This window comes from Phyllopteryx taeniolatus, chromosome 9 (assembly GCF_024500385.1).
Source record: "Phyllopteryx taeniolatus isolate TA_2022b chromosome 9, UOR_Ptae_1.2, whole genome shotgun sequence".
Taxonomy (NCBI): Eukaryota; Metazoa; Chordata; class Actinopteri; order Syngnathiformes; family Syngnathidae; genus Phyllopteryx; species Phyllopteryx taeniolatus.
Window position 1 is genome coordinate 12,122,335 of NC_084510.1, and position 27,018 is coordinate 12,149,352.

Here is a 27,018-nt window from a genome sequence, read left to right on the forward strand (position 1 = left end):
CCTCTCACCCAAAGTTAGCTAGGATAGGCTCCAGCTCGCTGGTGACCCTAATGAGGACAAATGCTACAGAAAATGGATGAAGGGATTTTAAACTTTGGTCTGCCTTTAAAAGTTCAGTGTCAGTTTGGTTTTAGCTTGTTTACCCTCAGTCTCAACTGACACCACACACACACGCATGCACGCACACACACACACACACACACACGCAAACACACAAACAAACACACGCACACACAGAGCTTTCAGTACTTTGTGCTGCGCTACACCAACAGCCTACAGCCGTGCTTACAGGGCATTTCCACTAGGTAGTCTAATCCCCTTCTACTCTCGGCTCACCTGGCAGCCACAGAAAGAAGACTCTGGAAAACTTTTTAAATATAAAGGGTTGGAAACCAACTTTGATGATAAAAAGCGCACCAGGACGTGAAGTGAAGGGGAAAGAAGCTTTAAGAGGGAAAAGGGATTTCATTTGCAGGATCTTGGTTATGTTGGCTTGAGAGGGGATTGATGGAGGCTGGAGAGACGGAGAAAACAAACAAGGTGGAAAAAACAAAACCGGGTATGAACGAGTGCCATAAAATTTCTTACTGCTTTTTTTAGGCTAAATTCTAATTACTAACTGTATTACTTTCACCAAGGAGCGAATATTTGTGGTTTTTGGCTGGAGGTATTTTTATGTTTGTTTGCCAGCAGGATTATGCAAAAAAAAAAAAAAGTAACTGATTTCCTAAAAACTTTCAGATGCGCATATATTTCTTTAAAACTGTTAATGTCAGAGTTTACTAAAGACAGCTCGCATATCGTCTAGCTAGGCCTTTACCGCCACTTGACAATCGGTTTTGAATGCCCATTACTGCCACCTACAGGGATGTAGTGGACAAGTATTAATGGCAACTTGAACACCATGCAACTGGACTGACTTTTCTGTATGAACCACGGAACCATTTAACAAATGGCTCGGCAGGCTTCAGTATATTCCGCTGCTTCCTGCTCCATTTCTCCTGGAAGATCCGCAGCAGGTCTCTCTTAGGCATGCCCTTGTTTACTTTAGGCTCACCCTCGATCCATTGCAAGCTTGAGAGTGTCTTCTCCTTGCATAAGCATTGTGAATTAGCATTTCCCTCTGGAGCCAAGTCGATTGCCAATAACTGCATATCTACACTTAAATTTATATGCTATGTAGCATGCAACCAAATCTAAGAATCCTTTGTTCTCTCTCTGTTGGTATAAACAACAAAAGGCCAAAACAGCAATAACTGCATATCTACACTTAAATTTATATGCTATGTAGCATGCAACCAAATCTAAGAATCCTTTGTTCTCTCTCTGTTGGTATAAACAACAAAAGGCCAAAACAGCAGTCACAGCAGATGTGTGAACATAAATTGCATTCTGGTTTCGACCAAATATTTAATCTCTCTGTGTATGTGTCGGTCTCTCCCTCCCTGTTTCTTTCTGAATAATATGCCACTGGGAAGTGAAAAAAAAACCAACTGAAAGCACGGATCCCCCACTCCTCAGCTATCTCGCTGCATGTCTGTGATGTCATAATCACTCACATCAAAGGCTATGCGCTCAACACGGCGACTGTCAGCTTCCCTAGAGGCGTCATTAAAAACGAACACAGCAAAGCAAGCCAGGCCTGACAGAGACACATCAAAACTTCCTGACACACACATGTGCAAGTGTGCACACTAACGTATGAACATGGCTTGCATCTGTACACACAAAGATGCATGTATTGTGCATTGAGGGGCATGATAGAAAAGAATTGCAGGGACAAATGCATGCAAAAACTCCCACAAAACTTTAAATCTTAAAATCAGACTGTATATAATGCGATATACTGTATATAAGCCCCCCACTCACATACCGAATTGAACATCTACCTTCTCCCTTGACAGTGTCAAAAATCCCTTCTACTGTCATGCACCGATGACAGATCAACATTCATAAGAGACGGCTTTCATGCGCATCGTACATGTCCACTTCATCCACAGCATGTGAACATCTGTCGACAAGACATGCTACATCCATGATGGGCATGATGTACAAATAGCCATCACCCACACACCCACTGGCTTTTCATCCCTCTCTGTCTTTTGCTCACACACTCGCCCTCACACGGCTGTTTCTAACAGACACACACAGGCGCACACTCATTTACACAAACTGGAGGAAGCACTATAAATAGTATGCCGAAGATGTGATGCTGCGTGTGGCTTCTCCCTGTGGGTTTATATGTGTGTGACTGTCAGAGTGACGAGAGAGGGAGAGCAAGAGGACGGTAAGCGAAAGGAAGGCTCTGCTCACGTCTGGCGCACAGCCAGTGATAAACACAAAGTGACAGGCGTGGCAAAGATGGTGAGTCCCTTTTGATTTGAAATAAATGTCAGGCATTTGTATGTGAAAAAATGAATACTTAAGTGCCACCATTAACCTAACATTTCTTGTATACTGTATGTGTTGTCTGTGTCGTTGCTTCCAGGCCAGCATGGCGTGACTTACCCCTGGCAGGGTCTTCTGCTCGTGCAATGCATTCTGGGCTTTCAGGGCTGACTCCCTGGCACAGTAGGTGAGGAAGGCACAGCCTGAAACACAGCAAAACAGAGACATCATTATATAATGTGAACTGGGGAAGAAAAAGAGGATGTCGGAGGGTGCTCCAGCAATCACACCAAATAGCTAAAAACAACAGAAACTCGAAGAGCCTGTCTGTCACCTTCATTCTAATCAAGAATATGGATTTATTATTGCGCATGATGAGCAACACAACAGCAACTGAACAAACGGAAAATTCCTTTTCGCATGAGCGCAGTCAAGTCGGCACTGAGAAATTAAGGAGGGCAATATCTGCTGGCTTGCAGATTTGTGCAATATGCTGCGTGAGAGCTCCTCTGCCTGAGAAACACGTCAGATGTGACGGAGCTTCCCAGCTGCCAGTTATCCATTCGCCCATCACACTCTTCTGGCGGTTGTGACACAGATAGACATTTTCCCTGACAACCACCCCCCCGTTTCTTTTCCACTCTTCATTTGTCCAACTCTCGACTCCATATGTTCTTCCAAGACAACCTACAATCCTTGGGTTGATTGCCACCTGGTTTGACATGGGGGTGGGAGGAAGATGGCGACGCAGGAGGCGAGGCAGGAGAAGAAGCCATGGGGAAAGTGTAAGCCTCTCCCTCACCATCCCATGATGACAACGAGGAGCACACCACTGGCGAGGGCTGACAGACTGTCAATCTTCACATCTAAGAAAATAATTTAGGTGGATGACAAATAACTAAAATGTGCCAATGTAAACCATTGACAATGGTGACATGATTTAATTAGACAAACAAAATCCTTAAAAGTCATGCATACATTTTTAAGATGCGACGATATGTAGTTCTTAATTCGACTTCAGTAACGCAGACAATAATACTATCAGGCATTTGAAGCGTTAAAAAACAACATTAGAAAAAAAATGTCACGGCACACCCCCAAACAAAAATGGCACAGAAAGTGGATACATAAGTGAATTGCCATCTAGTGGGAGAGCATTTGTCTGCAGCGGTCCCGGGCATCCAACTCCGAGGGGTGGGGCATCCAAAGAGGTTTGGGTGGGCATTGAAACTGTAGACAATTTCTCACAGCACACCGGATGATCTCTCACGGCACACTGGGATTCACTTTACTGGAGAAACGGGATGCAACAAACACATTTTGTTCTTTGCCATCAAGGAGTGATCACAATTCTCACAGCTTCCTCTTATAGCTCATCCTGGTAACGTTGTTAAGTCAAGTTTATTTGTATAGCCCTTAATTACAAAAGCGTCTCAAAGTGCTTCACGGGCCCACAGTTGGCAATGATTGACGACATCCCCTAATTTAAACCACCCAATCGGGAAAAGAAAAACTCAAAACCCCGTTGTTGTTTATACAAACCATGTTATTAGTTGTCGTTACCAACCCCATATAGTGTATGTGGAAGTTGCCTCCACCCCTCCTGATGCTTTGTCTTTAACCCCAGGTCTTACTGATGGTAATGCACAAGGGAGCTGCTCTTGTTGGTGTTTTTAATTAACAGGCCTCTCACTCATTAGGCCAAATGAGTTGGCCGCTGACAGCTCAGCTACCTCCTCGTCCTCTCTTGGCCTGTCATGTTAACTCGAACACGCATGTGCTGTCCCCCTGGAAATGCACAGACACTTAACTCGCTTGCATGTACTCTACCATAATGTTCATTATGTTCAGTGGATATTAAAAGTCTGCACACTGCTGTTTAAATGCCAAGATTTTGTGATATAAAATAATGAGAAAAATATAAATAATTTCTTTTTCCACCATTAATGTGACATCTAACCTGTACAACTAAATTGATTTAAAAAAAAAATTTAAAAATAAAAAGAATTAAAAATTTGAGTGGGGATGTAAAATTTAACATCTGAGATATCAGTCAGGAGAAGGCCACAAAATAATTTCCAAGACATTAAACATACAATGAAAACATTGAAGACAGTCATCATCAAGTGGAGAAAATATGCTACAACAGTAACATTACCAAAAACTGGACGGCAATCAAAATTGAAAAATGATTGATTGAAAAGTGGTCAGGGAGGCTGACAGTAACATTGGAGCTGCAGGAATTTCTAGCAAGTGCTGGCTGTTTAGCACACGTGACAAAAGTTTCCTGTCTCCTTCATGTCTGAGCTTTGAGGTAGGGTCAAAAGAAGGAATATACTTGCGAGGGCAGCGACCGTGCTGATGTCACTACGGCTATCCCGCGCGCAGTTTGCCTTTATACTCGAGCGCAACCCACACACGCTGTTTTGAAAATGTACTGCAGTTCTCCTCCAAGTCGGGGGTGTCGCAATGGCTGGTATTGGCTAGGACACCACAGGGTGGAGTTTCCTCTGGATTTTATGGCCATTTCCAGTAGCCGTTTTTACTTTACTTTCCGGAACAAGGAACAAAGCAACAACAATGGCGACCGTGGAACAGTGTCTGCTAGAACAAATGGACCTAGATGACCAGATGATACGTTTATTTATACTGCAAGATCGATCAAGGCGGCGTAGGTGGTATGTGGAACCAAGGGGAAAGCTGAGTACGTCATCACAACATGTGACTAAAACGGACCAATCACGAGAGATGATCTCTGCACCATTCTACGCGCAGCAACAATTTTTGCCATGTGCGCGTCAAATGCCGCTTAGGGGCCGCGCGGCCCAATGCGTCGGTCACATGATGCGGGCGGTCACATGATGAGTCAGTCACATGATGCGGGCGCTGTCGGCCGTGCGAGCGCGGAAGTATAAAGAGGCCTTTACAAAGAAAAAAATCCAAACTTGGCTACATTTTTCTAAATCACACTTGAAATCTCCTCAGCACGTGTCTGTAGGAAAATGTGTTTTAATCCAATGAAACAGAGACAAAAACACAACACTACTCATCACCAAAACAACCCAAACAAGTACCTACAATAGTGGTGGCAGTTTTGGGGATGTTTTTTAGCTGGAACTGGGGCCTTAGTTTAGTTGGGGGGAAATATGAACGTTCCATCAACATCTGTGGGGTGATCTGAAGAGGGCTGTGCACAGCAGATGCCCTCACAAGTTGGCGGACCGGAAATCACGGCGACGACAAACCCACAATATTGCAGTCTTGCTTGCTGTCCCTAATCAAGTGGCCGGGCTCACATATAAAAAAATGGTTTGCTACTTGAAATCACCACGAAAGGAGGAAAAACAAGACTATTTTGTGTTGATGTAGTTTGCTTTGCTGAAGACAGTGAAATGTCAGTGATTGTGTCATCTCGTACTTTTGACCAAGTAATGAGTGAGCTTACATTAATAGCTATGCAATCTATACATTAAACAATCGAACGATATTAAAATCAAGTACTGACATGGAAGAATTTGCATTAATGATAGGACTCAACACTGCCTTGAGTGAATTGTAATCCAGTAATTTTGCACAGAGATAAATGGACCGGAAGTCACTCCTTAAGAGTTAAAACCGGACATACGTGGCATTACCCCTATGAAAGCCAAAGTTGCTGTGGCAAAGTATTAGTTTGGGTTTTTGCATAGTCATACAACCAGGTTATGCTATGTTTTTCTATTTCTTATTTATCCTTCCTAAGATTTTTTGTTTGTTTTAATTCAATGGAGTTTTACAGTTTATACGTCACAATGGTGAAAAAAAGTGTGTAGACTTTTTATATCCACTATCGATGCCAACTTTGCCAAACCAATGTGAGAGGTTTGTGGGGTTTTGTATTAAAAAAAAAAAAAGCAGGTATCCTAACATTACTGAAAAAAAAACTACTTTCTATGTCATAAAACTATTATTACAAAACTGTGTTCCTGTTTTTGTTTGTATTTTGTTTTTCAGCTTCCTCTGTGAGCATTTGTGGGCGGAGCCTCTTGTGCCACACCTGCTGGCAATTTCAATAAGCAAGGTTTTATTTAGCTTTCTTTTTGATTGTGTGTCTCCTTTCTGTGGCTCCGTCCACCACCTTTTGTTATTTATTAAACTGAGAGTCATTTATGCACCATATTGATCTTTTGCCACTGTTGTTTTCCGTTACTTTATTGCCATCTGTTTTTTTTTTTCTACATGTTCCCTTGGTTATTAAATTCGGTTTTATTGCCCTTGTGTACAGAGTCTGCTTTAGGGTCCTAGATACTATATGACTATCTGCCAAACCTTACAAATATGCTTTGGAATTAGATACAGGATGTGCCAATATGTTGCTGGAAGGGTAGGCATATGTGCAGACTTGCTGAAAAATCATCCACTTTGAGTGTTTAGATGTTTGTTTGTTTTTTTAGATTTATAATTCACTATAAAAGACGAAGAAGAGGTGGGTTCTTCGGCAGAAAGAGAAGAGGAAAGCACAGAGCCTAGAACTGAGTGTGGGGACTTTGAATGTTGGGACTATGACAGGAAAATCTCGGGAGTTGGTTGACATGATGATTAGGAGAAAGGTTTATATATTGTGTGTTCAGGAGACCAGGTGGAAAGGCAGTAAGGCTAGAAGTTCAGGGGCAGGGTTTAAATTATTTTACCATGGTGTAGATGGGAAGAGAAATGGAGTCGGGTTATTTTAAAAGAAGAGTTGGCTAAGAATTACTTGGAGGTGAAAAGAGTGTCAGATCGAGTGATGAGGCTGAAAGTTGAACTTGAGGGTGTTATGTATAATGTGATTAGTGGCTATGCCCCACAGGTAGGAAGTGACAGAGGTGAAAGAGAAATTCTGGAAGGTGCTAGACGAAGTAGTTCTGAGCATCCCAGACAGAGAGTTGTGATTGGTGCAGATTGTAATGGACATGTTGGTGAAGGAAACAGGGGCGATGAAGAAGTGATGGTTAGGTACGGCATCCAGGAAAGGAACTTGGAGGGACAAATCGTGGTAGACTTTGCAAAAAGGATGGAAATGGCTGTAGTGAACACTTTTTTCCAGAAGAGGCACGAACATAGGGCGATCTACAAGAGCGGAGGTAGAAGCACGCAGGTGGATTACATCTTGTGCAGACAATGTAATCTGAAGGAGGTTACTGACTGTAAGGTAGTGGTAGAATCGAATAGAGTCACCTTTTATTGTCATGAACATGCATGCATGCACACGAAATTTGTTCTCTGCATTTAACCCATAACAGTGAACACATACAAGGCTCAAGGACACCACAGCCGTGAGTCCGGGCGATGTTGGCGGATGGTCCAGTCGGGGTCTTGAAACTAGGTCCCCCACGGCGGCAGGTGATGATCTTAACCATTGGGCCACGGCTGCCACGACTCTAGGGGAGAGTGTGGCTAGACAGCATAGGATGGTGGTGTGTAACATGACTGGTAGTGGGGAAGAAGATTAGGAAGACAAAGACAGAGGAAAGAACCATGTGGTGGAAGCTGAGACAGGACGAGTGTTGTGCAGCTTTTCATGAAGAGGTGAGACAGGCTCTCGGTGGACAGGAGGAGCTTCCAGAAGACTGGACCACTAGAGCCAAGGTGATCAGAGAGGCAGGCAGGAGAGTACTAGGTGTATCTTCTGGCAGGAAAGGAGAGAAGGAGACTTGGTGGTGGAACCTCACAGTACAGGAAATCATACAAGGAAAAAGGTTAGCTAAGAAGAAGTGGGACACTGAGAGGACTGAGGAGAGGAGAAAAGAATACATTGAGATGCGACATAGGGCAAAGGTAGAGGTGGCAAAGGCCAAACAAGAGGCATATGATGACATGTATGCCAGGTTGGACACAAAAGAAGGAGAAAAGGAGCTATACAGGTTGGCCAGACAGAGGGTTAGAGATGGGATGGATGTGCAGCAGGTTAGGGTGATTAAGGATAGAGATGGAAATATGTTGACTGGTGCCAGTCGTGTGCTAGATAGATAGAAAGAATACTTTGAGGAGTTGGTGAAGGAGGAAAAGAGAGTAGAAGAGGCAAGAGCGATGGACCAATGATTAGTAAGGGGGAAGTTAGAAAGGCATTAAAGAGGATGAAAAATGGAAAGGCAGTGGGTCCTGATGACATTCCTGTGGAGGTATGGAAGCATCTAGGAGAGGTGGGTGTGGAGTTTTTGACCAGCTTGTTCAATATAATTCTAGCAGGTGAGAAAAGGCCTGAGGATTGGAGGAAACTTGTGCTGGTGCCCATTTTTTAAGAACAAGGGTGATGTGCAGAGCTGTGGGAACTATAGAGGAATAAAGTTGATGAGCCACAGAATGAAGTTATGGGAAAGAGTAGTGGAGGCTAGACTCAGGACAGAAGTAAGTATTTGCGAGCAACAGTATGGTTTCATGCCTAGAAAGAGTACCACAGATGCATTATTTGCCTTGAGGATGTTGATAGAAAAGTAGAGAGAAGGCCAGAAGGCGCTACATTGTGTCTTTGTAGATCTAGAGAACCCAGAGTACCCAGAGAGGTGGTACTGCATGCGGAAGTCTGGAGTGGCATGCGGAAGTCTGGAGTGGCAGAGAAGTATGTTAGCATATTAGACGACATGTACGAGGGCAGCAGAACATTGGTGAGGTGTGCTGTAGATGAACAGACGAATTTGATGGTGGAGGTGGGACGGCATCAGGGATCAGCCCTGAGCCTCTTCCTGTTTGCAGTGGTGATGGATAGGTTGACTGATGAGGTTAGTCCCCATGGACCATGATGTTTGCAGATGACATTGTGATCTGCAGTGAAAGCAGGGAGCAGGTGGAGGAACAGTTGCAAAGATGGAGGCATGCACTGGAAAGCAGAGGAATGAAGATTAGCCGAAGTAAAACAGAATATACGTGCAGGAATGAGAGGGGTGGTGGGGGAAGATTGAGGCTACAGGGAGAAGAGATAGCAAGGGTGGAAGAGCAGATGGTGAGTGTGGTCAGGAAGTGAAGAAACGGGTCCAAGCAGGTTGGAACGGGTGGAGGAAGGTGTCAGGTGTATTATGTGACAGAAAAGTCTCTGCTAGGATGAAGGGAAAAGTTATAAAACAGTGGTGAGGTCAGCCATGATGTATGGATTAGAAACGGTGGCACTGAAGATACAACAGGAAGCAGAGCTGGAGGTGGCGGAAATGAAGATGTTGAGGTTCGCTCTCGGAGTGACCAGGTTGGATAAAATTAGAAATGAGTTTATCAGAGGGATAGCCAAGGTTCGATGTTTTGGAGACAAAGTTAGAGAGAGCACACGTCGATGGTTTGGACACGTCCAGAGGAGGGATAGTCAGTATATTGGTAGAAGGATGATGAGGATGGAGCTGCCAGGCAAGAGAGCTAGAGGAAGACCAAAGAGAAGGTTGATGGATGTTGTGAGGGAAGACATGAAGCCAGTTGGTGTTCGAGAGGAGGATTCAGGAGATAGGCTTACATGGAAAAGGATGACGCGCTCTGGCGCCCCCTAAAGGGACAAGCTGAAAGGAAACGAAGATAATTCACTACAAAATCCATGACAGCAATCATAAATGTAGTCAGAATCAAGCATCTCACAGGGTCCAATTTTGGTCTACAGAGACAGAACTATACAAGCAAAATTTATTGATTGTAAAAGCACAGTAGTTACGGTACTGTGCAAAAGTCACCATTTGTGTTGCAATATTTGATCAATGTTATATCTATTACACCACAAACAGAAAATGAAATAAAATAAAAAAAAGAAAAAACAACTTCTATGGGTACATATTTAGTCTGACCTCCCATTACAATTGAAAGAGAGACAATTTAAGAGAGCCCTCTTGAAGCTAAATTGAATGGCACTCTAAATTTATGTGTATTTGCCCTCACATTTACTATTTTAATATAAACTATTTTGCTATGAAAAGGGTAATTAAAACAAAGCCAGTGGGGACACAACACTTGTATGAGTTGTGCATATAAAAAAGTCTTGAGGGTTAAAACAAATATTTACACAACTACCTGTATATTAAAGTAGAAATACTATGGAAAAAAATAAAAAACATTCAACTTCTCACTGTATTCCCATGCGCATTGAGGTGCTCAAATGCACATAGATAGTGCGTGGCAGTCAACAAACATTCAATTTATCATCATTGTCACAAGTCTGACGCTGGCAGGGGCTTTAGTATCTGACTAAGACCAATATTGGCCCAGGAGAGAGAGATAAGCTGTTTGTTTCTGATGTCAATGCTGCCAATTTGGTTTCCCATCACTTCAAATTCAAATCAACTGCAGTGGAGAGGGGATCTGAGTGTGTGTGCGCGTAGGCGTGCGTGTTTCTATGAAGGAGAGAGACAGAGAGCAGAAAGTAAAGGTGGGCAAGGAAGCAAAACGAAAGAGGGGAGAAAACTGAGCGGGACAGAGAAGCAGACACTCGGAATGGGAGAGGGAGAGAAGGGGAGAGTGGAGATAAGATCACCTAGCTTCTGTGAACACCATCCCCCTGTGTCCTACACTTGCTGCTTATCTCAACTGGTGCAGACACCCCAAAGGGACACATACCCACTGAGGGGGTGAGACAGACAGGGAGGAAAAGGGGATGGGAAAAGGCAGGATGAAAGAGAGGAACAAGGGAATGTTGGATACTATGAATCTCAGTGACAGGAGAAGTGTGTGGAAAAAGTGCTGAGCTTCTGTGGCGAAAGGCAGCAAACTATGGAAGACTATGATAAGGTCTGACCTGCAGCTTTGTCGGATTTGGTTTCCTAACAAACTGAAATGTTGTTTTTAGTTATTTTCTTAAATAAACAAAATAAAACAAAATAAAAGAATGTCAAGGAATGCACTTTGCCTTTCAGGAGCCTAGTGAGTGACTTCTGCAGTTACGCTCAGTCGTGATGGCCGTTTTCCACAAGGTTAGTTCAGCGTGAGCGTCTGCTCCATGCTCCTCGGGAGTTTTCGTATTGTATTTGTATCTCTTTTGTTTCACTTCCCTTAAGCTGTAGCGTATCTGAAGCCCGCTCGTAACAAAATGTTTAGCTCACAACACAAAGCAAAAAAACAACCAAGTGACTCCTTGTAATTTAAGTCAGAGGAACGCTGTAAAAAACAACAAACAAACTAACAAAAAAAAACTTAGTTTCAATGAAAAAAATGCTTTTCTAATGTGGATAATATATGAAAAAGCACTAACCACAAAACAGTCCTCTGTTATCATCTCATGTGATTTTTAAAAATTTTAATTGTTACAACCCAAACACAGAAAACAACCCTTTACTGTACTGAAAGAAAATGTAAAAAAAATCTAGTAGCGTGTGAGGCAGCGAAGTGAAATAGTGGTTCTGTTGGAACATCTCTCTGTAGAGTTTGAGTTCTGCCATACTTGCATGGGTTTCTTTCACATCCCCAAAACATGCTTCTTAGGTTAATTAAGAAGCATGTCTGTCATCTAAATTGCCCATAATTTAGCTGTGAATGTGAATTGCTGTTTGTCTCTATATGTGTATGATTGACTACCGGTCCAGTCCAAAGTGTATTATGCCTCTCACTTGAAGTAAGCAAGAATAGGCTTTGATTATCTGTGACCCTAATGAGGACAAGCGATATTTAAAAAAAAAAAAGTATGAATGGATCAAAGAGCGTTAATAAGTACAAACGTAAATCATCAGAATTGCCTGATTATTGTTCCTCGTTGCTTCATTTGGGCTCAACCACTTACAGTATATCAAAGGGCTTGATTATAATTGTAAAAATGTCATACGCCATCCACAGCCACTCGGTTGTTTGAATGGCAAAGAAGGGACTGATGGTGCCCCTGGACAGAAAGCCATCAGAAATTGAACCATTTCTCTGTATTAAATATAAAATACATATTGGACTGAAAGAATGCAGTTTCTATTGATTTAAGGCCTTGCATCACTAGTCAACCAGAGACTAGCACTGAAAAGTAACACCTACCAGCAGAGAATATGTCACACTGATGACAGTGTGAAATTTATCTGTTGAGATGAAATTAGGTGATATTAAAGTTTTTCATGCTTTTATTTGAATGCGTGTTCATTCAAATGATAGAACGCTGATAAAATCACAGTGCAGATTTCAGTCCTGGAATGACAGTTGCCTTATAAGGCACATGAATCCCAATGCATCCCTACCTGAATTAGTGCTTCTCACTGTTACTGGAGACATGAATTACTTTTCACCAGAAGGACATGCCTCTGCGCCACCCAAGACTAGAAAGCTAAGGGGACAAGTTATTGCTGAGAATTCTCCAATTATCTTGCGCCCATTAAATCAGCGATTGTAAAAAGGCTGACATAAAAGGTTTCCTCTTAACACTCTGTCCTTTATCCCCAGCTACATATGGGGAGAAACTCCCAGTGATCATTTAAATATTTCAGAATATCTTGGTAAAAGCTTCAAAAGAGTCAATAGCATTAAAGTCTTTATCCGCAGCACAGCTGAACCTCCTCATTGCACGGCCCTGGATCTCTGCCTCGAAAACGTTTGCCATGCCAAACTTTGTGTGATGTTGTCCAATTGCAGGCTGTCAATATAGATTTCGACATTATATGACAGTTTTCTTCTCTTTTCCCCAAAGAGTTGACCAAGGATAACTTGTGCTCAGTAAACATGAGAAACTCGAGGATGTTAGTTATACAGGAAAATGAAGAAAAGAAGAGTACAACTGCATGTTTTTTTAAAGGATGAGAAAGTTGACCTTGCTGTTGCAGAAACTATAGGTAATTTAACATAATTCACACACTCATGCACACACGCACACACACACACACACACACACACACAGAACAGACACTAATTGCTCTAATGCAGACACTGCTAAGGTTTAATTTTTAATTAAAAGTGTATCCATATTTGAGTTGAATATCTTGGATCTGATATCAGCCCAAAAACAAAACAAGTGCCTCTGTGAGGAGTAGTAATTCAATATAAGTGAGCAGCAATTCCTCATATCCCCTTCACCTATCCTGGCCCCTCAGATCATTACTTACTGTATGATGGTGACTAGATATAGAGAAAGGAGGCTATTTCAGGGGATAAAAATATTCCTGCTTTTTCCCCGTATCCTCCGAAAATCTTAAATTGCCAGCGGTAAAGCGCGATTTATTAAAACCCAACTTTAAAGCCAACAATATGAACTTGGATGAGCAGTGCATTACAATTACAGTATGTGTGAACAGGAAGCCCAAGTAGAGAAAACCTCAATTACAGTTCAGTTCAGAGCACACTACATTTTTTAAAATTGGCTTAAACTTGGCTTGATAGTCAAGATCCGCTTCTATGACTAATGAACGCTGGTCCTCAGTATGATATGATTTCAGCTGAGGCAGGCAGAACTAAGGGGCAGTATTATAAAAGAGGAGGTGAATTAATTTATAGTAAAGTGTAATAGCAGCCGCAGCTCACCAACAGGCAACTTCATGAAGCTTGTTCCGACCTCACTCCAAGAAAGAAGTCAGTTACCGAGGTAAAAAGACAGAACCTCGTACAGGTGATGGATGAAACGCCAAAGCATACTGCTTGCATCCCTACTTCAGTATTGAATGAAATAATAATAATAATAATAATAATAGTAATAATAATAAAGTTGATAAATATTAGATTATATGCATATAATTATATATACATTTAAAAATATATACAGTATGTATGCATGTGTATGGGTGGCTTAGTTATGGTTAGTGAAATTCCTTTGGATAACTGGGCCTTTCCTGTAAAAAAATAAATTATATAATAGTGTTGGGGTGCTAACTGTGTCTTTCCTATAAAAAATAAATAATGGAATGCAAATACAAAATGAGTAAAAAAATCCTTAAGATTATATCATATCAATATATTATGTAAAATCTAAGCTCAAATAATGCGGATCAGTAGGAAATCAATTCATCTTAAAGTCAAATTCTTCCAAATCCAGCTCACCGTTCCTCCCAGAATGCTAACATTTTATACGCAATTCTACTTCTTCTATTTGGTCTCATGCTTTTAAAGGTCGGGATATCTTCTTGTAAATATCACCATGAAATGGCTATTGAATTAGTTTAAAGGTAGCTAGCAGCAGATTAATAGGAAGTAATAGTTTGTCCAAGGAGCAGATGTCCCATTCATTGCATATAAATCTCTGTAATCCTCAACAAAGTTCTGCTGTGTGTGTGTGTGTGTGTGTGTGTGTGTGTGTGTGTGTGTGATTTGTATGCATGCACGTTAATGTGTCAGAATCTCATAGAGGTAGAGAGAAGGAACTCCCTTGTACATAACATAAAGGAGACTTTTTGTATGTAATGGATATTTGAATTCAAAAGCTGTCAATGGCAGTGAATGAGGTACTGTAAGGCACTGCTGAACATACAGGCATTGGCAACCTCTGCATTAAAGTTTATGTTAAAATATAGACTGTATTAATACAACACTTTACTTTAAAACAATGGATTGCTTATTACAAAATATTCACCATCCATCGAAATTCAGTCCATTCTGACTCACAGTATGCAAATGGGAGATCTATCTCAGCTAACGTAGTGGGAAAGCTAGACCCTGGACTGGTTGCCAGGCAATCACAAGACAGTTGTGAATGTCGCATTGGGGATAGAACAGATACATGGCTTCAGATATGGGAACCACCACACTACCAACAAACATTACTATAACAATATATTGTCGCTGGCAGAAAGCCTCTATGTCCAAATAGGGCCAGGTTCATGTTTTTTCAGATTTTAGGTTTAAATACCAGTGTCAAGTGCACATTCCGGATCATATAAGTAAAGGTTTCAGTACAGCTCTTTAGCACTGCATCCTGATGATACATTTCGTGACAACATTAGTGTCGATTTTCACCAAAATTTTATGGGATCATCCTTGAAAATACGGCATATAAAAATCCAGGTTGCTATATCAAAAACTGCAGACATGAAGTTGCACGTAAATAAACCAACCAAACTCACACTGATAGAAAAAGACCCTTGAAATGGTGCGCGTATGCGTGCGCGTGTGTGTCCCTGAAGATAACAAGTGGCATCTTTCGCCCTGCTTCCCAGCTGTGCTAATCGATTGGCGAAGGAGGAAAAAGGGCGAGCTTTAATGTGTTGCATGTGAAGGATTTACTGGAGAGCAGAGCCTTGGAATCAATGGACTAGAAAATGCATCATTAGGACAGTGTCAAACACACGCACACACCGCCAACCTAAACCCATTCACTCTCCCTTTCTCCCCTGGTACTCATCCAGTAAGGGTCAGAAACAGAAAACACATAAACTGGACTTGAGTATATGTGCGGTTTGAACCGTCACATGGTGAAGTCCAACAGTACACAAAGAGCTGTGCTCTTGAAGACAACAGGGAATGTGTGTGTGTGTGTGTGTGTGTGTGTGTGTGTGTGTGGACAAATTGCCACATTTTACCTCAGCCATTTTGTCAGGAAATGTTTGAGTGACCCATTTTTAGCTTTCCATGCTCTGAATAATTCAATTCTGAATGACTCAGAAGGTGAACTCCTCACCTTGATATACTTGGCCAAAACGAAATAGCGAAACAATTGTAGAGCAGACACTAAATGGAGATTTGTGGGATTCTAGAATCTTTCTGCCAAACTCATTAAAGTTGTTTAGTATTTCCCATAGGAACATTTTACTGATCGCATCTGTCTTTGCCTTCTCAGAAAGAACTCATCTTCCTACTTGGAGATGATTTTTCCAATATGCCTGGTGGGATAGAAAAGAAACCAAAATAGTACAGTATAAACACACAACAATGAATGACATTGTTCTTATGCTGACAGATGCATGATTTAGATCTCAAATGACTTTTGTACATTAATGTCTTGTGTATGTACTGTATGACCAACGGAGAGGCGCAAATATTATCTTCTTTACCGCTTATCCTCACTAGGGTCGCGGACTGCAGGAGCCTATCCCAGCTATGTTCGGGCAGGAGGCGGGGTACACCCTGAACCGGTCGCCAGCCAATTGCAGGGCACATACAAACAAACATTCGCACTCACAATCACACCTATGGGCAATTTAGAGTCGTTAATCAACCTACCACGCATGTTTTCGGGATGTGGGAGGAAACCGGAGTGCCTGGAGAAAACCCACACAGGCACGGGGAGAACATGCAAACTCCACACAGGCAGGGCCAGGATTTGAACCCCGGTCCTTAGAACTGTGCTAACCAGTCGGTCACCGTGCCGGGGCAAATATTAGCATGGAGAAAAATGTACAGCCAATCGAACATGTAAATGGTCAGATGTGTTTAAGCAGGATTGTTTTTTTCTATTTGCTGATATTCTCAATTGTTTTTTTTTAACTGTACTATATTACTCTTTCAAAGTATTGTGCTTTTATTTTATACATGTTAGAAATACATTAAATGTTAAAAAGTATTTGTCATATACTGCCCTGCAGTTCCATTATAGTAGCCTGGAGGGCTCTTTGCGTCCTCTCTCTCTCCCCCCTCCCCTCTCCTTTTTCAGCACCTGTCTCCAAACTGCCTCATCACTACCGGTATTTAAGCCTGCCTGTTCCAGGAAATCCTCGCCAAAGTATTGCAGTCTCTCCTAGCGGTACCACGGCCCACCGTACTCAAGTAAGCCACTTAACTCCTCATTCCTTTGTTAACTCGCGTGTCTCCTCGCTCCCAGTGCTCCCCTGTGTTCCTGACCAACGTCATTCCTGCCACCAAGCCAGCCGCCTGTTCTGTCCACTGCCTTCCACCTGTCCACGCCGCCGCCTGCCAACACATCCAGGACTCCATAACCTTTGCTCAATAAACTGTTAATCTGCCTCCACCTGCTCTTTGGTCCAGGTGTGTACTAATATAAAGAAACCAAGAGATAAATTCACCTTACAAAGTTAAAATTAGATGTGTAATGAATAAATTTTGTACCTCTATTTATTGGAAGGTTTCTTGAAATGATACACACGGAGTCCTAATTTTTCTGGCCATCTAAGCACGTTTTCTCCCACAAGCTTTTTTTGTTGTTGTCTTGTAGTGGTCAAGGTATGTGACTTTCTCTGAGCCAGGGAGGGAGTGTGCAAGGGTGTGTTTTTATTATTAATTCAGTCATCCAGGTGCACGCGATGCATCCATCCATCCATCCATTCTCAATACCGCTCATCCTGTTCAGGGTTGCGGGGGCGCTGGAGCCTATCCCCGCTGACTTCGGGCGAAAGACGGACTACACCCTGAACTAGTCACCTGTCAGTCACAGGGCATATAGACACAGACAACCATTCACACTCACATTCACACCGTCACTGAGTGGGAACTGAAACCACGCTGCCCGCACCAAGGTCAGGCGAATGCACCACTACACCATCAGTGACTTGCATGCGATGCATTTAAGTGAAATAACTGCATTTCATACAACTATTCTATTAGGAAAAATACAGTTATGCAGGACAGTGCGACAAATGTGCTTTTATCCTGGAAAGTCATGGAAGGATGGTTGCTATATGACAGCAGCGTTTGCCTGGTGAAGCTGCTTTTCTAAATGTGCTTTCCAAGCCTTGATTTTTTTTCTTTTTTTGAATGGCCCCAATTGTCTCATTCAAGAAACTGCTTATCTAAAAGAGATGACTCAGCTGCCACCTGGACTTTGACACCTTCTATAGTGCTATAGTTTCCTCCCTATGGGCTGAATATGCCAAAATGGGATGTTACGAGATCAGTCACAACACAAAATAGTTATGATACAAAATTGGTTTGAAGCAAAGTTTTTATCCTGATAAAACCTTTAAACCTTTCATCAGATACCTTTCATGCAGTTTAAAAAAGAAAAGCACAATATTAAAAAAACACCAATACATCACTGTGAACTCCAACAACAAAAGTATAAGCATATTGTTAAATGGAAAACTGTCCAAAAAACAGATCATCTTTTTTATTTTTTAAATTTATTTCTTATTAATTTTTTATTGTCTTTGTAAAGGCTAGATGAATACTGGATCTCATTTAATTGCGTAGGTGTAACTATTAGGTTACTACATTACAGTATGTTTCTCCTCTATGAAATAATTTGTCCAATTCATGGTAACAGATCGCTATGCATCTTAGTGCCCTGTGATTGTTCTTTAAGATGTTTGTAAGACTCTCTAGTAGCTTTATGAAATTAAAAGTTGCGTCAAAAATAAAAACCTTCCTTTTAAAGTGCAGCACCTTAAAAGTAAATGTTATTGTAAATGTATGAATCACAGATAATCAATTTATTAAATTTATCAAAGTGCAGCCCAGAGCTAAATCTTAGATAGTGCAAACTTGCAGAATTTTATGGTTTTGAATTTTATTTTATTCATTTTATTTTATTTAAGAATGATACCCTATTTGGTGGCGGCACGGTGGCCGACTGGTTAGAGCGTCAGCCTCACAGTTCTGAGGACCCGGGTTCAATCCCTGGCCCCGCCTGTGTGGAGTTTGCATGTTCTCCCCGTGCCTGCGTGGGTTTTCTCCGGGCACTCCGGTTTCCTCCCACATCCCAAAAACATGTATTAATTGGAGACTCTAAATTGCCCGTAGGCATGACTGTGAGTGCGAATGGTTGTTTGTTTCTATGTGCCCTGCGATTGGCTGGCAACCAGTTCAGGGTGTACCCCGCCTCCTGCCCGATGACAGCTGGGATAGGCTCCAGCACGCCCGCGACCCTAGTGAGGACAAGCGGCTCAGAAAATGGATGGATGGATGGATACCCTATTTGGTTTGGGGCGTGCCTCTCACTTGGAGCATAAATAGTTGAGTTTCCCCACACCAAATCAGGCTAGTGTGTCCTAACTAAGCCTTGTTGTATGAACTGATGAAGCCTGCTCAGATGAGAGGCAAAACTTTTTCTAAGAGAAACAGAACACTCCAGTTGCGATCGATTCAACAGGCAAACTCACAGCCCTGCTTCTCCTGATTGTGAGGCAGCCATGCCAACCACTATTCCCCCATAGTGTAACACCCAGTGCTTTGAAAAAAATAAAAACTAGAGTGATAAAAGAAGTTTTACTGTCTAGCTTTCTTCATAATACAACATTAAAAAGTATATTTCTATCTCTGCCCCAATTAGAGCATCATGAACAGATGGATGTACAGTATATGTCAGGAACACATGTCGAGGGTCGGGTCCATCACTCAAAAGTCTGTCTGCGGAGGAATCAGATGTGTCAGGGAGAACACAAACTCTGGGGCATGGGAGTGCTCCCATGTCTTGTCCCCTGGGCAAAACACTTACAGGATAAACACTCCCATTAATATTCTTCAGTGCGCCTCTCCACTCGGCTTGCCCGTCTTCTCCTTCCCTTTCCCTGTCCTATTATCCTGCCTGGGCGGACATCCCGTCCTGTCCCGTCCTCCTTGCCAATGTGCAAGATGGAGATGAGAGGACGATCTAAACGCAGGAGGGGAACATGAATCATTACACTTCCTGTTGTTGCATGCCGTCCGGGGGAGGAAGAGAGACGATGCCCTCAGGGCCCCGATTGATTCCGGAGATTTAATTGGGTTTATTAGCCAAGATGTTGGGCCCCTCGAGGAGGCTCCCAGAAGCCACCGACTTCCTCCTTCCATCCCTCCCCCATTCTCTCTCTTCTGAAGGAGAAATCCTGCGTAATTGTTTTCCCTCCATCTTCTGTGTCATTGTCAGATGGGTCCTGCGGGATTATTAGCAACCCCAGGTCCCTCAATAATTCATCCAGAGCTATTTATACACAGATGGAGAGTCCTCTAAAGTCTCCCCCAGTGAGCTTATCTGACGCTGAGACAGACAGAGGGAGAAAGAGAGCGATGGAGAGAAACAGGGCTACAAAGAGAATGCAGGCGAGCGATAGACAGAGAGAAAATGGGAGTGACACACAAAGACAGTAAGAAGGATGGAGAGAGGCAATCACAAAAAGAAATGCAAAGAGGAGCAAAGCGAATGTGACAGTGAATAAAAGAGCAAGAGCCAGCGACAGCAACAACGTTTTAGGTAGACACAATGACGACGTTTGTGGGGTTTCAAGGAGAAACTCTGCCTTGCCAAAGTGAACAAAAGCACCATCCCGGGAATAGCGTACCCTCACAGAACACTTTAATGGATTTTAATCTCCCCCCCTTTTCCCCATTTAACACAATTAGGATGTTTGCAAAGCTAACATGGACCACTAGTCATTCGCCATACAGGAAGGACACATGAAAGACATTTGGGCATTTCCATACCTAAAGTAAACATGCTTATCGGTCCTCTACAACGGACCAATAACTAAAACCAACAAACCATCTGCCAGCCATTTCTTAAATCACTTCAGAATTTACCAACAGACCAAGTTAGTTTATTAACATTACACAGCATATGAAGAGCTTCAAATCCTAGACCAAACAGATCATTGCAGGGTTGTAGAAGACTGAACTCTTGTAGTCTTACAGATACCTGATTACATGTAATTTTAGCTTTTTCTTGTCAGAATAATTCAAACTTTGGGGACAAAACTTTTTTTTTTTTAAAGCCCATATGCTGGTCCGTCAGCCATAGGTAATCAGTACATTCACCATATTTGATGGGGTTCTCTCAAACAATTTTTTGGTTATTTTGACTATGAAAGGGTCAGAAAATGTCCTGTGAATAAGTGCTTTTACCCCTTTTCCCAGAAAACCTGGAATTTATTTAGCAGGTTAGGGTTAGGGTTAGGTCGACGACACGTCCGGGATAAAAAGGTAAACATCCATCCATCCATTTTATGTACCGCTTATCCTCACGAGGGTGGCGGGCGTGGTGGAGCCTATCTCAGCTATCTTAGGACGAGAGGCGGGGTACACCCTGAACTGGTCGCCAGCCAATCGCAAGGCATATATAAAAAAAAACAAAAAAAAACAAAATTAACCTACCACGCAGGTATTTGGGATGTGGGAGGAAACCGGAGTACCCGGAGAAAAGCTCTGAAGCTAACCAATAATAAATAAAATGCTTTTTACTGTTAATGCGACTTCTGGTGCTGCATGGTGTTGCTGACGGCTTTGTAGTTTGGTTGATACGTGGTGAGGTTAAGCTTCATGCAGCCGTTGGGGCTTCCATCCATTAAACGTGCTCGTAGGTTGGTCTTGATGTTTTTTTTTTTTTTTTTTTAAATGTGAGAACGACTGCTCACATGCATACGTGGAGCCAAACATGGTCAATACGGCAATACACACACGCCGCAGTGTGTGGTATGTGACAGGAAGCCCGTTCCAAGTTTTGATAATCAGCTGGTCTGCCGGTTGAAGTTTTTTCATTTCGGTCCACTTGTGCTTGCTCGCCAGCTCTGCTTGTTGTCGTGCAAGTATTTCCAAATCTTCATTCAGTGACTTGAACTTGTTCACCCACATCTGAGGCCTTCAGGTCAGCAACTTCTAACTCAAAATATCTGATGGAGACACCAGGGATGTAATTCGGCTCGGCTTTGTCCACAGCACACTCATGAGGATGAGTGATGAACTTAAAAAGACAAGTGCGCTCATGAAATTCTCCAAAGCGTGCTTTGAATGACTGCAGAAGATTAGATGTGAAGCCAACAAGCTGCTGGAGATCAAAATGTTGAGTGTGTTTCCTTGCTGTGCATGCATCTTTAACTTATTTCATCCATCCATCCATTGTCTGAGCCGCTTCTCCTCACTAGGGTCGGGGGCGTGCTGGAGCCTATCCCAGCTATGATCGAGCAGGAGGTGGGGTACACCCTGAACTGGCCAATCGCAGGACACATATAAACAAACAACCATTCGCACTCACATTCACACCTACGGGCAATTTAGAGTCTCCAATTTAGAGTCTCCAATTAATGTTTTTGGGATGTGGGAGGAAACCGGAGTGCCCGGAGAAAACCCACGCAGGCACAGGGAGAACAGGCAAACTCCACACAGGCGGGGCCGGGGATTGAACCCCGGTCCTCAGAACTGTGAGGCTGACGCTCTAACCAGTCGGTCACCGTGCCGCCTAACTTATTTCAGTTTTTCAAAATGCAGCAGACGACCTGTTTCAACATCCCCAGTAAAGAGTTCCAGCTTGTTTTCAAATGCAAACACTGTTTGCTGAAGGGATAAGATTGTATTTCCAGTGCCTTGCATTTTCACATTGAGTTGGTGCAGATGTTCAGTCATGTCCACGCGATAATAAAACTTCAGGAGCCTTTCAGTGTTAGCTCAGGATGCTCGACGTTTTCCATTTCAAGAAAAGTCCGTATTTCGCTTAGGCAAGCTGCAAAATGGCTGAGCACCTTCCCTCTGGACAACCAGCGCAAATTGCTGTGCAAAAGCAGATCGGGATAATTATTCCCAACTTGATCCAGCAGCGTTTTAAACTAGCGTTCATTGTAAACTGGGACAACGATAAAAGTTGACCACTCGAATGATCAGAGCCATCACCTCATTAAGCTGCTCGCCGCACAGTTGAGCACAAAGCGCCTCCTGTTGCTGAATGCAATGAAAACTTAGGATGGGTCTATTTTCATGTTCACGAAGAAGGGCTACAAATCCCCTGTTTTCCACCATCAGTACACACTGAAAGACGTTTATCAATCGGGAGAGTTTTTTTTTTCTTTAGCGAACTCTATGAAAGACTGGAAAAATCCTCCCCTCTTGTTGTCCCGTTCATTGGCAAAACAGCAAGACTTTCCTCACGCAGTGTGTCACCGGCAACATACCTTGCAAACACACTGAACTGGGAGAAATGGCTTACATCTGTCGACTCATCCAAAGCAAGGGGAAAGTATGCCGCTGCATTTATGTCCTTCAATTGCGTTTCCTCCACTTGATTTGCCATCATGATGGTACGATCGTGAACAGTTCTTGCTGACAAAGGCATGTCATTTATTCGTTTGATTATTTTAGCTTTATCCGAAAAGTCCTCAAAAAGTTCATTGGCCACATCAAGCATGAAGGTTTTGGCATACTCGCCATCTGTGAATGGCTTTCCGTTTCTCACTATTGCTAAAGAACCAGCTAAGCTAGCCGAATTCCAGTCACCTTGCCGGGTCCATACACAGAGTTGCTGCTGACTCGCTTGCACTCTGCGCAGTAGCTCTTGGCATGCCTTGTTCCTGCTGTCCCCCGCTGGATATTTCGATGCAAATGTTGCATGACGTGTGTCGAAATGCCGCTTTATATTCGACCCTTTCATCGACAAAATGTTATCATTGCATATTAGACACGCCGCAGAACCTGCTCTCTCCACAAAGGCAAATTCCTCTGTCCATTCGTGCTGAAATATACGATACTCGTCATCCTTCTTTCTTTTAGCCATCTCTTTTGTGCTCTGCAGAATTAACTATAGCTTGTAGGATAAAAAAAGGAGGGAATCTTCTTGACCTCACAATGACTCGTGACGGCTACCGCATTATCTAATAAAAATAGCGTTTTGGTGTGTGAACTTATGTACCCGGAAGGACTGCTGGCGTTGTATAAATTACTGAGTTGCGGCCGAAAATGGATAGATGAATGTATTAAAATGCATAAGAATGTTTTATATTTGTTATGTTATTTATAATACTGATTTTTATTCTAAAATGTCAGCAGAATTGTTAATTATTTATCGTGAAATATCAGCTAAAATTGATCTGCGGGCCATATGCCGTCATCAAAAGAGCCACATCTGGCTCGCGAGCCATGCGTTCCCGACCCCTGCTCCAGGGAAAGCCATCCATCCATCCATTTTCCGTAATGTTTACCCGCATTAGGGTCACGGGCGTGCTGAAGCCTATCCTAGTTGACTCTGGGTGAGAGGCGGGGTACACCCTGAATTGGTCGCCAGCCAATCGCAGGGCACATATAAACAAACAACCATTTGCACTCACATTCACAACTACGGCCAATTTAAAGTCTTCAGTTAACCTACCGTGCATGTTTTTGGGATGTGGGAAGAAACTAGAGTACCCGGAGAAAACCCACGCAGGCCCGGGGAGAACATGCAAACTCCACACAAGTGAGGCCGGATTTGAAACCGGGTCCTCAGAACTGTGAGGAAGATGTGCTAACCAGTCAGCAACCATGCCGCCCCCAGGGGAAGCCAAATTGATCAAATAATGAATGCTTACAGAGTAATATGGGTGGAAACACACACACACACGCACGCACGCGCACACACACACACAAACACAAACACACACACACGCACATACAAAAACACACACATGCACACACCCACAATTCACTATCACTATGAACTCCATGAAATCATTCCACAGCAAGTGAAGTGCTGGAAGTGTATCACCAGGAATCCCATCTCCTGTTCCATGATTAAAGAACCAAACTAATAGACTGTCTCGCTGGGAACCTGTGTGGAGAAAAGGCAGAGATCTCAGAAGCCATTAAATTGCAAATCTCCAATAATTTGCTGACTGATTTCCATCCAGAACTTTCCCTGGTTGATTTGTGCATTGCAGAAGCACTCTGAATGGTCGAGCACCAACCCAGCTGAGCCCACCCGCCAGCCAGCCAAGTCAGCCCACCAGAGGGAGAATGCAGATATACAAGAACTTGTTTATTTTCATAAAAAAGGAAGAATGAAATGTTGTATTCCAACAGATTTAAAAATGTAAAATGCAATATACAGTGCTTAAATGTCCATCCATCCATCCATTTTCTACCGGTTATCCGAGGTTGGGTCGCGGGGGCAGTAGCTTCAACAGGGAAGCCCAGACTTCCCTCTCCCCAGCCACTTCATCCAGCTTGTCCGGGGGGATTCCAAGGTGTTCACAGGCCAGCCGAGAGACGTAGTCTCTCCAGCGTGTCCTGGGTCGTCCCCAGGGGCATCCGGGAGGCATCCGAATCAGATGCCCAAGCCACCTCATCTGGCTCCTCTCAATGCGGCTTCTAACCTACTCTCTAAGGGAGAGCCCGGACACCTTGCGGAGGAAACTCATTTCGGCCGCTTGTATCCGGGATCTTGTTCTTTTGGTCACAACCCACAGCTCGTGACCATAGGTGAGGGTAGGAACGTCGATTGACCGGTAAATTGAGAGCTTCGCCTTTCGGCTTAGCTCCTTCTTTACCAAAACGGACCGATACAAAGTCCGCATCACTGCAGATGCTGCACCGATCTGCCTGTCTAGCTCTCGTTCCATTCTTCCCTCACTCGTGAACAAGACCCCAAGATACTTGAACTCCTCCACTTAGGGCAGGATCTCATCCCCGACCTGGAGAGGGCACGCCACCCTGATCCGAATGAGGACCACGGTCTCAGATTTGGAGGTGCTGATTATCAACCCAGCCGCTTCACACTCGGCTGCTAACCGCTCCAGTGAGAGTTGGGGATCACGGCTTGATGAAGCCAACAGAACCACATCATCTGCAAAAAGCAGAGATGCAATACTGATGCCACCAAACTCCCCTATACGCCTCGGCTGCAGAAATTCTGTCCATAAAAGTTATGAACAGAATCGGTGACAAAGGGCAGCCTTGGCGGAGTCCAACCCTCACCGGAAACGAGTCCGACTTACTGCTGGATATGCGGACCAAACTCTGACTCGGTACGGTCGTACAGGGACCGAACAGCCCGTATCAGGGGGTCCCATGCCCGAGTTTTTGCTTCAGCAAACACCAAAGCTGGATTCCTCTTGGCCAGCCAGTACCCATCAGCTGCCTCAGGAGTCCCACAGGCTAAAAAAGCCCGATAGGACTCCTTCTTCAGTTTGACAGCATCCCTCACCGTTGGTGTCCACCAACGGGTTCGGGTGTTGCCGCCACCTTACAGCCACAGCTCCGGTCGGCCGCCTCAGCAATGGAGGTGCGGCACATGGTCCACTCGGACTCGATGTCCCCCGCCTCCCCCGGAACATGAGCAAAGTTCTGTCGGAGGTGGGAGTTGAAACTCCTTCTGACAGGAGATTCTGCCAGACGTTCTCAGCAGACCCTCACAATACGTTTGGGCTTACCAGGTCGGACCGGCATCTTCCCCCACCATCGGAGCCAAGTCAACACCAGGTGGTGATTAGTTGACAGCTCCGCCCCTCTCTTCACCCGAGTGTCGGGGGACGGGTCCTGACTGTTGTTTGTGGCTTGGTACAGGCACAGGTCAATAAGTATACCCACACCTGCTCGGCGCCTCTCATCGTGGGCAACTCCAGAGTGGAAGAGAGTCCAACCCCTCTCAAGACCTCGCACGCCAGCTCGGGCTCCTTCCCTGCCAGAGAGGTGACATTCCACGTCCCTAGAGCCAGCTTCTGTAGCCGGGGATCGGATCGCCAAGGTCCCTGCCTTCGGCCACCACCCAGCTCACACTGCATCCAACCCCTATGGCCCCTCCCACTCATGGGAAGGTGCTTAAATGTGTCAAAACTAAATACAAAAAATACATGAAATACAAAATAATATGCATATTTCTTTATATCCTAAACTCACAAGTCATCTATCCAGTCCCTAAATGTTATTTCATGTTTTAATCGATGCTTGCTGATGTTAAATCCGAAGACAAAAGTTCATGACCTAAAACAAAACAAAAACAAAAAAGACCAAAGTGTGCCCTTTAATGAGTTGTGTAAGATCCTCCTAATGTGGAGGGCACACTTTACTCCTTGGGTGTCTGAGAGCAGTAGGGGAATAATTCAGGTCCCTTCCAAGGAAGGTCATTCTCCTTTCTTGGCCCATGATGGCCAGAGAGTATAGTACTTAAATCTGGCAAAACTCAGCCTATAAATTACAGCAGAGGGCAGAGAGGTC

General features: G+C 43.5%; 1 protein-coding gene and 1 long non-coding RNA gene across 6 annotated transcripts in view; one reads left to right on the forward strand and one right to left on the reverse strand.

Moving 5' to 3' along the window:
- Positions 1-27,018, reverse strand: part of celf4 (CUGBP, Elav-like family member 4) — a 118,436-nt gene that overhangs the window by 81,118 nt on the left and 10,300 nt on the right. For all 4 annotated transcript variants that reach the window (XM_061784261.1, XM_061784262.1, XM_061784259.1 and 1 more), the window contains exon 2: positions 2,509-2,591. In XM_061784261.1, coding sequence (XP_061640245.1) covers positions 2,509-2,591 — 83 coding nt within the window. The remainder of the gene's footprint in view (positions 1-2,508; positions 2,592-27,018) is intronic.
- Positions 1,992-18,192, forward strand: LOC133483277 (uncharacterized). Of its 2 annotated transcripts, XR_009790071.1 has the most exons (6): positions 1,992-2,364; positions 2,489-2,575; positions 6,382-6,448; positions 11,226-11,282; positions 16,853-16,942; positions 17,021-18,192. It is a non-coding gene; the product is annotated as an uncharacterized LOC133483277 (long non-coding RNA). The 2 variants fall into 2 exon arrangements; XR_009790070.1 differs by having other exon boundaries at positions 2,489-6,448.